The sequence below is a fragment of the Oryzias melastigma genome, linkage group LG7, assembly GCF_002922805.2.
Source record: "Oryzias melastigma strain HK-1 linkage group LG7, ASM292280v2, whole genome shotgun sequence".
NCBI lineage: Eukaryota > Metazoa > Chordata > Actinopteri > Beloniformes > Adrianichthyidae > Oryzias > Oryzias melastigma.
Genome location: NC_050518.1, coordinates 12,556,076 through 12,573,208, shown reverse-complemented (window position 1 = coordinate 12,573,208; position 17,133 = coordinate 12,556,076). Strand labels below are relative to the sequence as shown.

The following is a 17,133-nucleotide window of genomic DNA, read 5'->3' as shown; positions in this document are numbered from 1 at the left end:
ATGTGCTAAAAGAACATTTTTTTTTGCATGAAAGGGGGAAAAAAATCAGTAAATATCCAGATTAAAATAAAATAAAATGTTTATTTGTTATAAACAATGTTGCAAAAAATGCCATACAATGCACAAGCAAAAAAAAAAATAGACGGTGACCGCCTTACATCTTCCACCCTCTAAACCCATATAACATAAAGTGATGATTTGGCTGTAAAGCAAATAAAGTATATCTTTATGTTGCAAGCTTAAAGTGTTCCAAGTTAGTCTAAGTATTCACTTAGAATACGTCCAACACAACTCATACATGGTCTAAAATATACTTGCTTAAGTACACTTAACAAAATAAACTTAAAGTTTACCACTTTTTGCTGAGGGTATGAATAAAGTAGATGCTCAATTTCATTCAGGAAAGAGCAAAGATGTTGATAATTACTTAATGCCACTTGGATAAATCAGATTACTATTCATCATTTTTTTCAATAAAAGATAATACCAACCAACAACTGAAGTATGACGCTTTAGTATGTCAGTTTGGATGTTAGTGTCTTCCAGAACCCGTGAAAGAAGCATGCACTCACATATTTAGAATTTTGTCTTATCTAGTTCTTAACGCCTTGTCACCAATACCACTCCAAATGCAACCAAAATACTTAACATATTCCTCCACTACCAGTTGGAGAAGTTCTCGTTTTTTCATAATTGGAGATTTGTTTTGCTAATATGCTCCTTGTTCTTTTTCTTATACATTTTTCCTAAAAAGCTCAGGTTGCAAAGCAAGGCCCCATTTTAACCACAGTGTCTCTTTATTGTAGCAGAATACACTTGATGACAGTGTGCATGCTGATTCAGCATATTCAAGAACAAACAAAATCTCTCTAAAACACACATGAACAATTGGACATCATTTCCCATCAGTGTTACATATCAATTACAAAAAAAAAAAAAAATGCAAATTTAAGTTTTTAAAGTCAAAAAGACACAAATGCTTCTCCTCATTTGGGGACAAAACTCTTAGGTTTAAAAGAACAGTTATTAAAGGTGGAAAGTATCCATCACTTGATCACAGCATGATTCCGGGCTCAGCTGTATATTACATCTTCGGACTCCTCTATCCTGATGAGAAGGGGTGCAGACCTCGGTGACTGGAGAGGGGTCTGAGCTGGAAAAAGAACACAAAAGTGAAGGAAAACTCTCGACTAAACTTTGACGTGAAAATGACAGAGCTACCTGTGAAATTCTCAGCTTTGGCGACCCCCTCTTTGATGTAGACATAAGATGGATTCTGCATTCTGGCAAAAAGAAAGGAAGAGACACATACGGTGTGAACACAACTATAACGGCACAGAAGTTTACCTTAAGCAGACTAAAATTAGCAATTTTTGAACTGCAATTTTGCCTGTATCGTTGGCAGGGCCTTCTTTCATTTCCCATCATCCCTTTGTTTATATGCTCTTTCTCTAGCTTACAGCCCCTCACTTCCTCAACCTAACATTACCGGTGCAACGAAAATGGTGGCAAAATTGGTGCCATCCTACTGTACAGTTTTGAGCCAGATGTCAGCTCAGACAAAGAAAAAAAAGATGTACATGGATCTATTTATCTGCAAGAGAATGCATCAGAATAGAGCGAAGCTGGGAGCTTGTGGCACCTTTGTCACAGTTTCAAGATTAATCCAATGGCATTTTTCATCTGCTCCTGATTTACAACAATTTGAATCAATAAATACTCAAAAAAATCAGTTTTAATCCTAGTTGTCCATATTTGTATCTTCTATCATGAGAAAAGTGCTACAAGAACATGTTAAAAACCCATTGGAGTTAGTCTTTAATTGATTTGATTGTATTCCTCCTGCATTTGCCTTTTTTCTTAAAGTCTTTAAAGCTGGTTTTCTTAAAAATGTGTTTTGAAAATCGTCTTTTAAATTCTTCATATGATTTTGTGACATTTATTTTGTCTTCTATCATCATGCTGCGTGTGCATCGTTTACCATGGGATTAAAATGAAATAGTTTCAGTTTGGGCAAACATTTAGGAATAGTAGAGTGATTATAGTTGGGGTGGCACATCTTACTTTTTCTCCTCTTGTTCCAGCAGGTTCATGTATGTGGATATCTCCACGTCAAGACCCATCTTGTCATTCATGAGGTCCTGGTAATCTCTGATCTGCTTAGCCATCCTAAGCTTTTCTCTGGGCAGAGCTTGCTCCAGATCCTTGATGGAGCTTCTGGCATCCACCAAAGCCTTGTCCCCTTTCTCCTCCGCCTCAGCAAGCCTTCTTTCGATGGCAGATCTCTGCACAGGAGTAAAAATTCAACCAAATCTAAGAATCTTTCTGCCGTTTTATTCAAATTTAGTTAAACAACAAAACATAATCATCGTTTTCTACCTCTGATGATACAGCGTGGATTTTCATCTCAAAGCGCCGAATGGTTTGCTGAAGTTCAGCTACTTCCTTTTTGTTGTCTTGCAGCTCTGTATCATTCCTTCTTGCTTCCGTTGCCATCTGGTGTAACTGATGTAAGTTAAGATCAAAGAGAGAGGCAAAGAGAAACCAATGATTAAGAGTTTTCAATTCTAGTGAAGAAAGATCAGTGTCAGCCCTACACAATGGAGTATGTGTTTGACTAAGTAAAAAACTCAAATATGCAGGAAATAGAGTCTGTCATTGTGCAACAAACTTCTGCCTGAATTGTGGATTTTTGCGGTTGTGCATGTTGGAGTAAACCCAAAAAATGTTAAAGTTACCAACGTTCATTACAGCCAGGTGTCAAGATGCCCCAAATATTCACCTTCGCCTCGTACCAGCTTTCCACTTCTTCACGGCCACGAGCAGCAATGCCTTCATAGTGAGTCTTAACCTCAGACACAATGTCCCCCATGTTTAGGTTGCGAGAGTTGTCCATCTCCACCACCACGTTTGTGTTCGCCACTTTCTGCTGCAGCTCACGCCGCTCCTTTTAGAGAAATAACGTGACAAAAGGTCAAATCCAGAAGAAAATTCAGCCACTTTTTGTATGTTTGTGTTGAGTTTTGATATTAAAAATGAGGATATTGTGTACCTCGTCATGCAGATCCTTGAGGAACTTAAGTTCAATTTTTAATGAAGACAGATTATGATGAAGGCTTGCCACTGACATATATGCAATATCCACATCCTGTTGGCCAAAAAGTTCCACAGCTTCAGTCAGAGCTTTATCTGTTGAGACTTATTATGTCGCTATTTCCAAAATGATTCACTTATAATAGAATACAAAGGGAATTTTCCCAATCAAATCAAATAAAGAGTTGTTATTTACCCTTTTCATTAGGACAAAATCATTTTCTCCATCAGTCCTCTTGTTAATCTCTTTTTCATATCTGAAACATCCCAGAAAATCACATTATCAACCTTTACAGCTTTCATATCATCACTTTATTTGTTAATTAGACTTTAAGACACCGGAATTATTATTATTTAGACTCACTTTTCCCTGTAAACGTCCACTTGATGGTGTAAAGCCCCCTTCTTCTCCTCGCCGTACTCATTGGCTGTCTTCAGATCACCCAGCTTCTTTTCCAGGTTGGCGATGTACGATTTCAGTACGGACTCGATGTTAGAGTTAGAGTCAGTGTCCTCGTTCAGCAGTTTCCATTTGGTTTGCAGCATTTTGTTCTCCTGCTCTAGGGTTCTAACCTGAGCACAAAAGCAAAATGTTATTTAGAAATCATTGTCTCTGAGACATCAGTGAAGGAGCTTTAACTGATTTAACATTTTGTACCGTTTTGTCTATGTTTCTTCTTACCTTATTAATGTGTGAAACAAAGCGGTTGTTTAGAGTCTTGATCTGTTCTTTCTCTTGGGTGCAAGCCACTTTCACATTGGGGTCGATCTCCAAGTTGAGCGGCTCAAGAAGGCTTTGGTCAGTGGTAACAACCCTGACAAGAGCCCCCATACTAACAAAAGAGCTGGTTCTGGGGATGGTGTAAGATCCCATGGAACGGGCACTGAAGCCCTGAGAGTAAATGGGAGTTCCAGACCTGTTCCTGTGTTTGGTCCTCACACTCATGGCTGCTTCTGACTGGAGATCACACTGCAGGAGGAGATGGAGAGTTCAGGTGCTGGTGGAGGAGCTTCGTTGAGTGAACTTGGTCCGTTTTCACCACTTCATAAAAAAGAAGAAGGGAGTGGTGTTATAAAGTTATGTGAATGTGGCTTAACCAGTCTGGCAGATGCTACATTCTCCCACCTACCCATCTTCAAGGTTGTATTTTTCTTTTCTGAGTTACTTTCAGACTTAATCTTGTTCCACAACTTGATGTGCAATCAGTTGTTTTGTTGAAAACGATGAGCGTTCAAAGCAACTATTGGAGTTATTTCTAAAACTAACAGAGAACAAAGTGAAACAAGTTTTCTTTTAAAGCAAGGAAGATAAAAAGCAGATAAATATTATGATACTAAACAGGTTGATAAAGAGAACCACCCAGTAACTTTTTATAATGATTTAAAAAGTATATATACATATGTATTTCTTTTATTTTGGACTATGGTTTAGTTTGGGTTTCTGTGTTTAGCTGCAAGCTGTAAGGTGGTGTGGTGGTAAACACTGTCCCCCTGACATCAAGATGCTCTCTGGTTTACCTGAGTCCTTTCTGCAGGGAATTCTGTGTCCCCGACACATGAAAGTATTTTCTCTGAAGACTCTAGCTTCCTTGCAAATTCCAAAAACACGTTTTGTGAGCTTATCGGAGATACTTAGAATGTCTCTTGGAAGTGTGTGATTAAGTGTCTTTGTGTGGGGAACCTGTCAGAGTGTCACAGAGCAGGCAAAGAGCTGGGTTTTTTTAATCATAGTTGAGTCCATAAATCTAAATCAGGGTCAGGAGGACAAATGTCAGCAACAAGGATCGGAACATCATAGAGCAACCAGAGTGGTCAGAGTCCAGAGAAGGGTCGAGGCAGGCGGCAAACAAGCAGAATCAGAGGCTACAGAGGATCAGGTATCTCAGTGGCACAAACAATACTTTGCACAGGGTGTGGTCTGTGCAGTGCTTAAATGTCCTGTGGCTGATTGACTGATCAGAGCCAGGTGTGGAGACATCGAGACACTGTGCTGGGGTTGATGGGAGATTGAGTGCAGGTAGTACTCAGGAAATGACTCCCACCACTGACCACAGGGGGATAAAGAGCATTGGTTCTTGGCACTGACTAATAGCAAATATGAGCTGGGATTAGACCATCATGAAAAACACCAGTTCATACCAGCTGGATGTATACTTTGGAATTACTAGTGTGTGCACTAAACAAACAAGGGACCCCTGTCAGCTGATTCAGGGTGGAGTTTGCAAAGACAATTGTTAAATCTTTTATTGATCAGTGTAAAGCTGTGTACACCTTACATGCACCTTACGGGCATGTAAGTATAGGCTATGGTTTTTACTAGGGGTGTAGGGGAAAATCAATTTGGCGTTATGTCACAATATTTTGTTTGGCAATACTTCTATCAATCGATGACAAGATGATATTTAGTAAATTATTTGTGAGCCTCCTTTAGGGTCTTACTTACTCAAACCCCTGATTGCCAGTTGGCAGCTCAGTACACTGAGCCTCATTGAGCCACTCTACACCAACAAGATCTTGCGAGAACCAGCTTGCGTTAAATGTTCAGTCAGCCTTGTGGTTTTGGTTGACATGAGACTCGTTCTACTTAGTTTTACTTTGGAAGGGCACCGAAAAGAGATAAATTGTTCTGCCATCTATGTGTCACTACCAAATCAAAGTCTCTAATAAGTCAAAGTTTGACCTGGTTTAACTTTCAACATACATTCAGTGACTGTGCGTTTTGTACGTAGAGCCAAAAATGTCTGCATAGCTACACATCAATGCAAGAATGTTGGAAGTAGAAGCCTGAAACATACGTGTATGTTGGTTTAAATGACTTTTCAATGGAAGTGGCCATTTGAATGGGTGTACAGATGACGATGTAAGCATAGCTAGCAATGTAGCAATAACAGGATCAACAATACTTATCACAGTCTTGACTTATTGTTTCAAGAGCACACACCTAGCATTTTTAAGTGCTTATCCACAAACCATGGATTCCAATCATATGAAACTGATTTGTTAGACTTAATTTGCTGGTTTAACTATATATTTTAAAATAAATCCAAAGTATATTTTTGCCCTTTTAAGACTCCAGCTAATGATGAGAAAGAATACCTCTTTCATTTTTTAACTGGTTTCTCTTTTTGTATTTTTTGTAAATAAAAGTCTGGAAAAAATATGCCTTTTTCCACTTTAAAAACATGTTTTTTTCTAACGCAAATACTTCGAAGAATAGTTGTAAAAAAAGAAAGTTTACATTGAAAACAACAAGGTTGTTTTCAAGGAAAAAGTCTCCCTTCTTAAGATGCTTCAATGTTCCACAAACACTTTTAATCCTGCCATCATCAAACCAATAGAGGGAAATCACTTCTCTGTGACTCTTTAAAAAAGTAAAGGCATACAAATTAATATTTCAAGTCATTTTTCCATTTAAAGTCGCTTTTATGGAAGCGGGACCAAAAGTGGAGCATGTTTAGGAGTGCTACATGAGAATAAGGAGTGTTTAAAATCAGGTGTAAGGTCTAAGATCAGTAATAGTTTTTCTAGCACACAGATCCAAAATCATAAGAATCTTCCACCAGCCTAACAAAATAAACTCAAGGAAACAAAAACAAAAAATGTCTTGTCAGAACAGACCAGATAAATTCCACACCATTACAGTTGTCATTACTATTAAAGAATGCATAGGAGGGACGCATTCCCAACATTCTTTCTTTTTAAATATTAGTGTGTATGCAAATAAATTCTTTCTGGTGTTTGCTGGAACACATTGTCCCCACTCTCGAACTCTTACCTTGCCAAAAACTATGATCATCGTCAAAGAATGAAGCTGTTATTACGATCCATGAAGATCCTCCATGACCAAAAATGATCCCTCCTGATGTGCATCACAGTGAGGTCAAGCTTCTGTTCCTTTAAAAGGTTTTCATCCAAAACACGTACATATGCAACATGTGGGTAAATACATTTTTTTACTTTCAACATCAATGTGCAAGAATATTCAGAGGTAATCTAAGAGTGTATGAAAATCGAAACGTTTTTGTTTTGTTTGCTGGAATAATTGTGTACTTAAGTGTATAACCGTGAGGATCTGGCACAAGTATTGGGGGAAATACTATCACTTCAAAAATGTATTTCTTTCAGGAGTGATAGTTATGTTTGGGTGTCAATGGAATTTGTGAAGAAATTTGACAGTCTTTGTCACAACAGCTCCAAAACATCACATCTCTTGAGGAGATCTGCATGGGAGAATGGACCAAAATAGCAGATAAAATGCAAACTTGGTGAAGACCTCCAAGGCACTTTTCATTACTAACCATGGTGATATTAAGTATTGAGATGAACTTTTGTTTTTGACTTAACTTACTTTCTGCTTCAATAAATAAATCTTTGAAAAAAAAACCAATGTGACTTCCTGGATTCTTTTTTTTTATTTGTCTCTCACAGGTAAAGTGTACCTATGACGAACTTAACAAACCAGAATTACTGACTGTCAAATAATTTTTTGCCCAAATGTTTGCGTTGATGTCTGTTACTTTAAACAGCATCTACAACTATGAATCACATTCAGCACATTACATGGCTTTTTTATTTGAAAAATTTGCCAATAAGCTTACTAAACAAATCTTAAGGAAACAAGTTAAGTCAAGGAAACAAAAAAACTTACCTAAGGTTTAATCCAGAGCTTTGTCACATCTTTTAACTGCTGAAGCAAACCAGCACAAGAGTCTTTGACTTTTGGAGATTGATTCTCGATCACAGTAATTCTGGACGTGGTCGACAAAAGTGTCACCTTCTTCCACTGAAAGACCAGGTAAGTATATTTATTTATGATGCTACAGTTGGTACAAGCTAATTATAAATGCGTATTCTGCAGACAGCTCACCACTGGTCAAACTTGGTACAGATACAAAATTAAACTTAATAACTGGCACATAGTTAATGTATTGTGAATCAAACATATTTTTAGGGATAATATAGTTGACCTGCTTGACTCCATTCAATTAACCAATCTGTTTATTTACATAGTTTATTAAACAACCTAGTTCCAAAGGGCTGCACAGGATAAAAAACTAAAAACAGAGAGTAAATAAAAGAATAGACACTCCAGCATAACAATTTGGTCAAAAGTTCTAAACTATTAGATATAAATGAATAAAACTAAAAACAATTTTAACAAATAAAGGTGAAGCTCAGGTAAAATGAGTAGTATTCAAGCCAATAGAAAGACAGCTCTCCACATGAGGCCCATTTGCTTAACTCAGAGCTAAAGAATGCCCACACACTGTGAGCTCCAGTGTTTAGCATGTTTGTGGTTTGTTTAAGGAATGAGTAAACAGAGTATGACGGTGACCTTCTTTTCTAAGGAAATGGGTGTGCTGTATTTTGACTGCAAAACAAAAAAGAGGAGGAAGTTTGTCAAATTCACTCAGCGTATCTGTTGTCTCTACAGTTCTCTTACGTCACGATAAACAATGCTGTTGAGGTAACATGGTTGTTTTCTCTGCAGTTCTGTAAGTAGAAAATATAACTACCATGTCAAATAAAAAAAAAAATCTTCACATTCAGAGTTTGCATTACCAGAAGTAACAGTAATGTGTATTTACTCTTCTAAACCATAAAGTCTTTTTTGTTTAGCGACAGCAATCATTGCAGAGTAAGTGATCATTATGTCATTAAACTAGATTTAATCAATTTATGAGGGACAAAAGAAACTGTTGACACCCTGGAACTATCAATTAGCAGAGTTGTGATGTGTAAAGGCTAAAATTATATTTTCTCTGTCAGTCTATGTTGGTGTAAATGTGGGTGAAGACATTTTGTGTTCATTTAGGAAAAAAAAAATCTAAGTTCACAGTGCCGGTAGAGGTAGAACCATAGACTGTATTCCTACAGTCTATGGGTAGAACTGCAAAAATATGTGCATTGTTCTGAATAAATGGCCCAAGTATATTTATGTTTTTTAGAACCTAATTGCACCTAGATTTCCATACTATAGAGCTATATCCTTTTAATCAATTTTATTTTTTTCATTTCGATTAATTAATCTAGTAAAAAATAGTTATAAAAATAATTGCAATTATTTAATTTTTACTTATTATGTGTGATTTAATAATAATATGACTGCCATCAAAAGCTTTTTGACATGATGTTACTAGGTAGAAAACAGTGCATTTAGTCAGATTTGGTTTTTAAAACTTTTTGTAGTTTATATACATGTATCTTTAAAAAGACGTGTCGAATCTGCAGAGCATGTCTGAGAAATAACCTTTCTATTGAGATTTGCTTATGATAAAACCGTAGACAGTTATTGTGACTTTGAAGGCTGTAAATTACCTATCATCAGTCAATATGATTAACAATAATCATGTGAAAGAAAATTCTTAATCCGTGACTTTCGAACGGGATTTAAAACGGGAACAAGCACTAATCTTGACTCAAAACGTATCCGGATGTGTTCTGTTTGCCTTTGAGGTCCGTGTTAATCTGTGAAGGGAGTTATGCCAGAGAAAACTCAGTCCAAAGTGTTGATAACTTATCTAAAATGGTTTTCAAAACAAACCGTAGACGACAGAGCGTAATGGCGTCTGATGCGTTAAAGTCCTCACCGTCATTTCGAACTCAAGAAATTTCAGGCCACTTACGGAGAGGACAATATCTCTTCTTTTTCATCTTAAATCATTAAAATGAACACAGATTAGCCTTTTAAATACTTATTTTAAGGAGAATTTTTTGAATATAAACTGCATATAGCGAGTTTATTGCAGTAGAAGAATATATTTTTTTGCTATAATTGAAAATCCGTACAACACTTGAAGGGGTGTTTGGTCACGTGACTCGTGTTGCCCCATCGACCAAAACACAGGGAAGGTAGGCTGTCAACAACTGTTCCAGAGGTTGTGTGAACCGAGCAGCGTTTCCAGCGTCCACCAAGCGGCCTCCGAAGATCTATCTAACCACTGCTCACCTGTCCGGTAGACAGGCCGTCTCAATGCATTACAGAGGACCGAAAACACCGAGGCGATGGATGTGTGCGATTTGTTTAGTAGTTGCAGAAAGGGCGACGTTTGTAGAGTCAGGTAAATAATCGCTCTGTGCACATCAGAGTTTCGCTTGTAATAAAAAGAATCATCTTACACTTCCAACGTTTACTTAGCAGAATATGATTAGAATAATCTAAATGATTAATAAACTTATTTACTCTCTCTGTGGTTCATGCTAAAGTTAGTTATTTGTTCATAAACTGGAGCGGAAGCTAATGTTGCTAACATTAGCAAAGATGACCAAGCGTGTAAGTTAAGCTAACATCCTGAGTTCTTTATTAATGCTTTATTGTTTGCTTTCAGAGTCAAATTATTACCAGTTAGGCTCCATTTTACTGCTACCCAGTTAATATTGTTGCTACCCTAAATTTATTTTTAAAAATAGAGGTGTAACAATTAATCGACTTAATTGATAAATCGATTTATCCAACCAGATCGATCTGTCTGAGGCAAGTTGTTAATTGAATGGACCTATTGCATTATGAATTTTTTTCAAAATGAAATAAATCAATAATGGAAAATACCATTTGAATTGAGGTACAAGAGGTTTGTTTTACTATAACGTTACAAATCCTCAGAGGATAACACACATGTGATGACAGCAAAAAATAATCAAACTATCATTACACGCCAGTGTGAGGAAACACTGAATTTTGCAAAGATGTGATCATATAGGTCTTATAATATTCCCAGTCTTATTTTAATGTGGAAAAACAACAGTGGGCTGAACTTTATGAAGCTAAAATATGAATGGATATCTCAATAATTCTTGTTTTTTGTACATATTTTTAATTTACATTTGTAAGAAATACAATGCATCTAGAAAACTTTACATGCCCTGTTCAGTAACAGGTATTTATCTCTGAGTCACACTGGTTGCATTATTGGCTAAAAGGTCAATTTTGTATCAGTGAATCGGATAATTACAGATGAACCAATATCGATTATGAATTGTAACATCAATGACAAATTATATTAGGAATAAAATTGTTGATAAAATTAATCATTACTCCCCCAGTTATAAAACAGATGTTTGTCATTTAAAGAACTAGAATATTTAAACCCTGCTGTTTAGATATTCTATTCTAATTGTGCTTGAATCACTTTAAGATGAGTGTTTTTAAGTTCTATTCATCATTTTCTGTTTTTTTTTTCCATCAGATACCTTGTTGAACAAAGAGATGTGGACCTCAATGTGAGAGACAAATGGGACAGTACTCCTTTGTAAGTATAGTTTTCCCAATTACACTTTATTTAGTTAATTGTATCACTTTGTTTTTAAAGGTAAGCCCCCCTCTTGTCCTTCAGGTATTATGCCTGTCTGTGTGGTCATGAGGAGCTGGTCCAGTACCTGTTGGCTAGTGGTAGGGCTGACTAATGACTCATGTACTTGTAATAGAGGTGAGATCGACACACTTCTAGTTATTTTGTCATTTTTTTATTGATTGACTCTCAGGTGCCAAGTGTGAAGCCAACACGTTTGATGGTGAACGGTGTGTTTACGGCTCCCTGAATGACTCCATTCGCCGCCTGCTTAAAGATTACAAATGTGTCAGCGTTCGTGCGATGCAGCGAAATGATTTCAACTACTTTCTGCACATGTAAGAGCTATGTTCTCTTCAGATGAAATTCCAACATTTCATGGTAATACATGATAAAAAAACAATTCCCTTGGTCTATCTCTAGGTTATTAGAGCAGGGTCAGCACAGCGATGTCAAGTTTCTGGTTCATGGACAAACATTTCAAGCCCATCGATGCGTTCTGAGCGCACGCTCAGAATACTTCACTGAAATGTTTGAAACGAAATGGAAAGGAAAGAGCCTCATCACCCTCAAGCACCCACTGGTAAAGAAGCACATGTATTCACTGTTAACGTGTGTCTTTTAGCTGCCCATTGTAATGACTAATAAATTGCAGCTTGCATCAATACAGATAAAAGCTGTTTTCATTTCAGATTAATCCTGCAGCGTTTGGAGCCATCCTGCAGTATTTCTATACAGGTGAGTGTATGTCAGCAGAAGAATTCTGATTTTAAAACTTCACAATGTGAAAGATTATTTAGAAGCATTTAAAATCTGTTTTCTGACCAGTTATGACATTTTTTTTTACTCAAGCTTTTCTGCTAAAGTAATTACTCTTGCATATTGTTAAAGGAGTACGAAAAGGCATCCTAATTTAAATTTGTTTTGTTTAAATTTTAACTGAGATAAGATTAGTGCTCAGAATAAATTAAATGCACCAAATAGGAACTTTCGTGCTGTTGTGAAAAGTAGACGTGATTCCTAACAGCACTAGATGAAACAAGAGAAAACAAATCGCTGGAAAAAGTATTTTTACCCCCGGATTAAAAGTGTTTTAAATAGGATTAGAAAGTATTTCTATGTTGAATAGAAATACTTTGAGTATTTGTTAGAACTCACTTTGCATTCAACTCAGATGATCAAAAAATGCCTCCAAAAAAAGCACATTTTACACTAAATAGAAAAACAAATTCAAACTATTCACTTGATCTTTTTTGATGCTCATATATTTTTCAGAGAGCCATTAGTTTTCTCTGACATTCCTGCAACATCTCAGTCCAAAAACATGCTTCATGGGTTAATTGGTGTCTCTACGTTACCCCCCTGGTGTGCATGCGAGTATAAGGGCCCTGTACCAAACTGGTGACCTGTAACCCACCAAAAATGCTTTAGTGGGGTCTGAAGATGGATAAATTTCATTTAGCTAGCTTTATTCATTTGTACTTTCTTATCTAACTGGCTAACATTTTGGCTAAATAACGCAGGACGGATGGATATTGATATTAGTCTGGTGGAGGACAGCAGACGCCTGGCTAAGCAGTGCAAAATGATCGACCTGATGGAAGAACTGGAGAATAAATGCAAGCAAGTGTATGAATTTGGTAATAAATTACATTTATACTGACAATAACTTAAAAAAATAACTAGCATGTTAAGAGTGATTGATCTTGTTTTTTTTTCTTTGACTGAAGTTTCCAACAAACCAGGAATTTGTGTCAAAGTTCTGAGCTTGGAGCCTCACACGTGTCAACTCCAGGATGAGATGGCCCAGCTAGCAGACTGTGCTCTGCCCACTGAGCTGAGAGTGAGGGTTCAATCACAGTCCAGCACAAATTCATTGCTAATGCATTTATGCAAAATTCTACATTTTTTCTCCCCAGGTTGGATTTGATGAGCTTCCATTTAACAGAGTGGATCGCTTCCCCACTTATCCTGATATCTGCTTCAGAGTTGAGGGCTACGATTTTTTGTGTCACAAGGTACTGAAACCTCTCAATGCTCCCCTCGAAGCACTGGATCCTGTCACTCACACATGTCATTTGTTTGTCAACAGGCGTTTTTCTGCGGACGCAGTGATTATTTCAAAGCTCTGCTGGAGGACCACTTCAGTGAGGGAGAGCTGCTGCAGTCGCAGCCCAGCATCCCAGTGATAACTCTGCACAACATCACCCATGAGATCTTCATCCACGTCATGTATTACATCTACACTGATGACACCGAGGTGCATTCATAGTTTATCTAAGACAGGGGTGTCAAACTCAATCGCACAAGGGGACAAAATCCAAAACGAACAGGATAAACATTTGTTTAATACTAAAACTACATTTTTAAAACTTTAAAACTGTATCTTTTTACATAATTATGAACTAGATATGTAGCATTAACTGCGATAATGCTAGTGTGAATGCTGTAATTCGGCCGCTGAAGATACTAGTGCTGATGGCTGAAGATTCTGAAATTGATAGCTAAAAAAGATGAAGCTAATAGCTGAAAACGCTGAAGCTGATAGCAAGCTAAAATATTAGCTCAATGCCAAATTAACCTAAAAAACTAAAAAAAAAAATCCAAATCAGCTAGCATGTAGCTGAAAAAAATAGCTAAACTTCAAAATATCCTAAAACACAAAAAAGCCTAAATTAGCCCAAACAGCTAGCATGTTGCTGAAATATTAGCTACACTCCAAAATAGCCTAAAAAACATAGGTTAGCCAAAACAGCTAGCATGTAGCTTAAATATCAGCTAAACTCTAAAATAGTCTAAAAAATCTTAGTAAATGCCAAAATATTCCAAAAAGCTAACAGAATGGCAATTTTTAAAACTTTAAAATAGTAACTTTTTATAAAAAAATGTGAATAATAAAAAGGCAGGAATATTATTCCAGACTAAATCAACTTAAACCTTAAATAACTTTCAATATTTTACTCTCCATAAAAATATATTTTGTCAAAATTATACAAGGTAGAAATAAGCACAAGTTAACATCGGGTCATTAATAACAATAAAATGAAATGATCTGGAGGGCCGGATCCGGCCCCCGGGCCTTGACTTTGACATGTGATCTAAGATGATAGTTTTCTGGATTTATTTAAAAAAAAACGGAGATTTCAGATATCGTTTATGATAAAGAGTCTTTTTAAGCTCCATTTAAAACAGTTTTGCACACAGAGCTGGTAGCCTGATGCTTTTTTATGTCAAATCAATGATTTGCTTCATCCTAAATTTGAGATATAATTTTCTGTTGTGTTTTAATTTAAAACATATACAATCAGGATTAATGTTAGCTTTAATTCATCTGAATTCTAACAGATAATTCTCATCCAGAAAGCAGATTCCCTGATTATAAATGAGCTGAACTGAACTGAACTGAATAAAACAGAGATGCTAAATGAGTGAATTATCTATATGTAATACAATAAGTAACAGTTATTTCTCTTAGAGACACACAACCTCCTCAACCATTCAGCTTTCAATTTATTATTATTATTTTTTCTTTTATGAGAAGCATGCTTTTATTCATTCTTAACTATGTTATGAAATATTTCCCACTGTCATCTTCAATGCTCATCACGATGGTCTTCGTGTCCAGCTGATGATGGAGAACGTGTTGGACGTGTTGTGCGTGGCTGACATGTATCTGCTGCCGGGGCTGAAACGCCTCTGTGGGAAGACGCTTGCGAAAACCATCGGCGAGGACAACGTTCTGCACATGTGGAAGACCGCCAAGCTTTTTCGCCTCTCTCGCCTAGAAGACCAGTGCACAGAGTTAATGGCCAAGATCATCGAGCGGGTCAGTGTCTCTATCTTTGGGATGTTTGAATGATCCGTCATTGCTGAGGGTTTCATTATCAGGATTTCAGAGGGAATGTTTGAAGTTATAAAGACATAAAAACCCACTTAGGTACATATATATGTATCAGTAGTAAATCACCATCAGAGGCATCATATTAGACATTTACAAATGTTGAACTATGTCATGATGTTCCAGTTTTTGGGTTTAGTAGCCGTTAGTGTTTGATATCACAGCTGAGGTCGGCGTGCTGTGACCTCCGGCCACACGTTCCCTCATGAGAAAGTCACACCTTCCTGTCTGCCACAGCTGGTGGAGCAGCCGGAGTTTGCGGAGATCATCAAGGAGGACGCCGCGTCGCTGGAGGAGCGACAGGAGACGGACTCGGTCCCTCTGGTGGACGACATCCGCTTCCACATCGCCAGCAACGTGCAGACGTACAGCGCCATCGAGGAGGCCAACCAGAAACTGGAGGCCTTGGAGGAGCTGCTCGCCAGCGTCAATATCGACTGCTGAAGGCGTGCACATGCTTCTGAAATTTTAAGATGGACTTTCAAAGATCTGCAGTTACATAAAACCTCGAGAGGTGAAAAAACAACATATGCGTTTTTATGTTTGTCGTTTTATTTAGTTTACTGCAATGGAAGTAGCTGGCTCTAATGTTACCTAACTATATATTTAATGGTAGCTGTTTGGCTGTGCAGAGCTTCCTATTCACACAAGAGACAGCAAATGAGAAAAGTGATTTGGTTTCAGGGTTGTGACAGAAACTCCCCTAACGCTTAATTTGGAGATGCATCTTCTCGCTTTAGATCAAAGTTGTAGCTTCCGACATTTCAAATGTTTTTTTTTCTCAATTTTATTTTCCTATTTATCATTTGCAACTATGTGAAACTTTTTATGCTTTAAGAAGAGCAAACCCAAACCACACCGTGTCCTAAAATCTAGAAATATTAGGTTAAAATCGGATTATGATTCTGCTGTCTTTAAATTTTCAGGCATTTAAAGGGGTTTTACAGTGATGTGAGATCAGTGTTTTTGAACGCGTTTGGAAAACTTGCACTTAACCTCGTCTTCCACTCTAGTGCACTTTGTGTAAACTAAGAATAATTAAATTATTTTCCACCAATCTTTTCCTGCCTTGTGTGTTCTAAACCAGTTCCTCTGAACATCCTATAATTTCTTCTCTTTACAAACAAGCAGAGAACACTTTTTTATCTCATACATTAGACTTGTATATCATCGTTTTCACTCCCTCAAAGCTTGATTTTATTTAAAGGACTCCCTGAAAGGCAATTTTTTAAATTTTTTTATATTTTCTGCAAAACAGCTTTCAATTTTGAATTTTTAAGTTTGATTTTTAAGTCTTTGCTGATGTCACAGGATATATTTCATGTGACCTATACATTTATGGTATTCACCAGGGATGCCTGAATCCTCGGATTAAAATGGAACCGTATGTTAGACCGTTAAACCAAATCATTGCATCCCTACTGCATGTTGTGCTACATTTAACATATTTAACACTGTTATATTACATTACAGCAGGCTTCCTATAAGCAAATTCAGAGGTATTTTTTATTGTTAATTGTTTATTGGCAAATTTAAAAAAAAAAATCTTTTTTTTGGTTTGTTTTTGTCATTTTGCAATACAGAAATCTGAAACAAAACAAAAGAAAATGTGAGGTTTGAACTGAATTGTGGAGAAAATGAAATGTTACATCTCTAGTATTCACATTATTTTCAATACGTTGAACCTTGTGCAGCTACAACAGTATGTTTCCTGTAGTTTTCACATACAACTAGGCACATCTACACAAATGAACAACCAGATGTTCTGAAGAATTAAAAGATAAAAGGCAACTCAAGAGGGAAACAACATCACTTGGTGACTAGTGGATGTTTTTTGTAGACAATTTTAACTTT

General features: G+C 36.8%; 2 protein-coding genes across 4 annotated transcripts; one reads left to right on the top strand and one right to left on the bottom strand.

The window, feature by feature from the left end:
• Nucleotides 1-736: 736 nt before the first annotated feature.
• On the bottom strand, nt 737-9,077 carry LOC112158639 (keratin, type II cytoskeletal 8). Of its 3 annotated transcripts, XM_024292080.2 has the most exons (12): nt 7,742-9,077; nt 6,869-6,987; nt 4,224-4,355; nt 3,776-4,135; nt 3,458-3,666; nt 3,290-3,350; nt 3,053-3,148; nt 2,783-2,947; nt 2,380-2,505; nt 2,065-2,285; nt 1,222-1,283; nt 737-1,153 (listed from the first exon to the last, which is right to left on the bottom strand). In XM_024292080.2, the coding sequence occupies exons 4-12, from the start codon at nt 4,037-4,039 to the stop codon at nt 1,074-1,076; spliced, it is 1,284 nt and encodes a 427-aa protein (XP_024147848.1). In that variant the 5' UTR covers nt 4,040-4,135; nt 4,224-4,355; nt 6,869-6,987; nt 7,742-9,077; the 3' UTR covers nt 737-1,073. The 3 variants fall into 3 exon arrangements, with proteins under 3 accessions (XP_024147848.1, XP_036068668.1, XP_036068669.1); XM_036212775.1 differs by lacking the exon at nt 7,742-9,077 and having other exon boundaries at nt 737-1,283; nt 6,869-7,449; XM_036212776.1 differs by lacking the exons at nt 4,224-4,355; nt 6,869-6,987; nt 7,742-9,077 and having other exon boundaries at nt 737-1,283; nt 3,776-4,161.
• An 829-nt stretch (nt 9,078-9,906) lies between these two features.
• Nucleotides 9,907-16,337, top strand: abtb1 (ankyrin repeat and BTB (POZ) domain containing 1). The gene is made up of 12 exons (XM_024293941.2): nt 9,907-10,154; nt 11,280-11,342; nt 11,427-11,482; nt 11,575-11,719; nt 11,805-11,964; nt 12,074-12,119; nt 12,905-13,021; nt 13,112-13,224; nt 13,301-13,399; nt 13,474-13,641; nt 15,007-15,207; nt 15,517-16,337. Exons 1-12 carry the CDS (start codon nt 10,099-10,101, stop codon nt 15,721-15,723), a joined length of 1,431 nt encoding a protein of 476 aa, XP_024149709.1. The 5' UTR covers nt 9,907-10,098; the 3' UTR covers nt 15,724-16,337.
• Nucleotides 16,338-17,133: the final 796 nt, after the last annotated feature.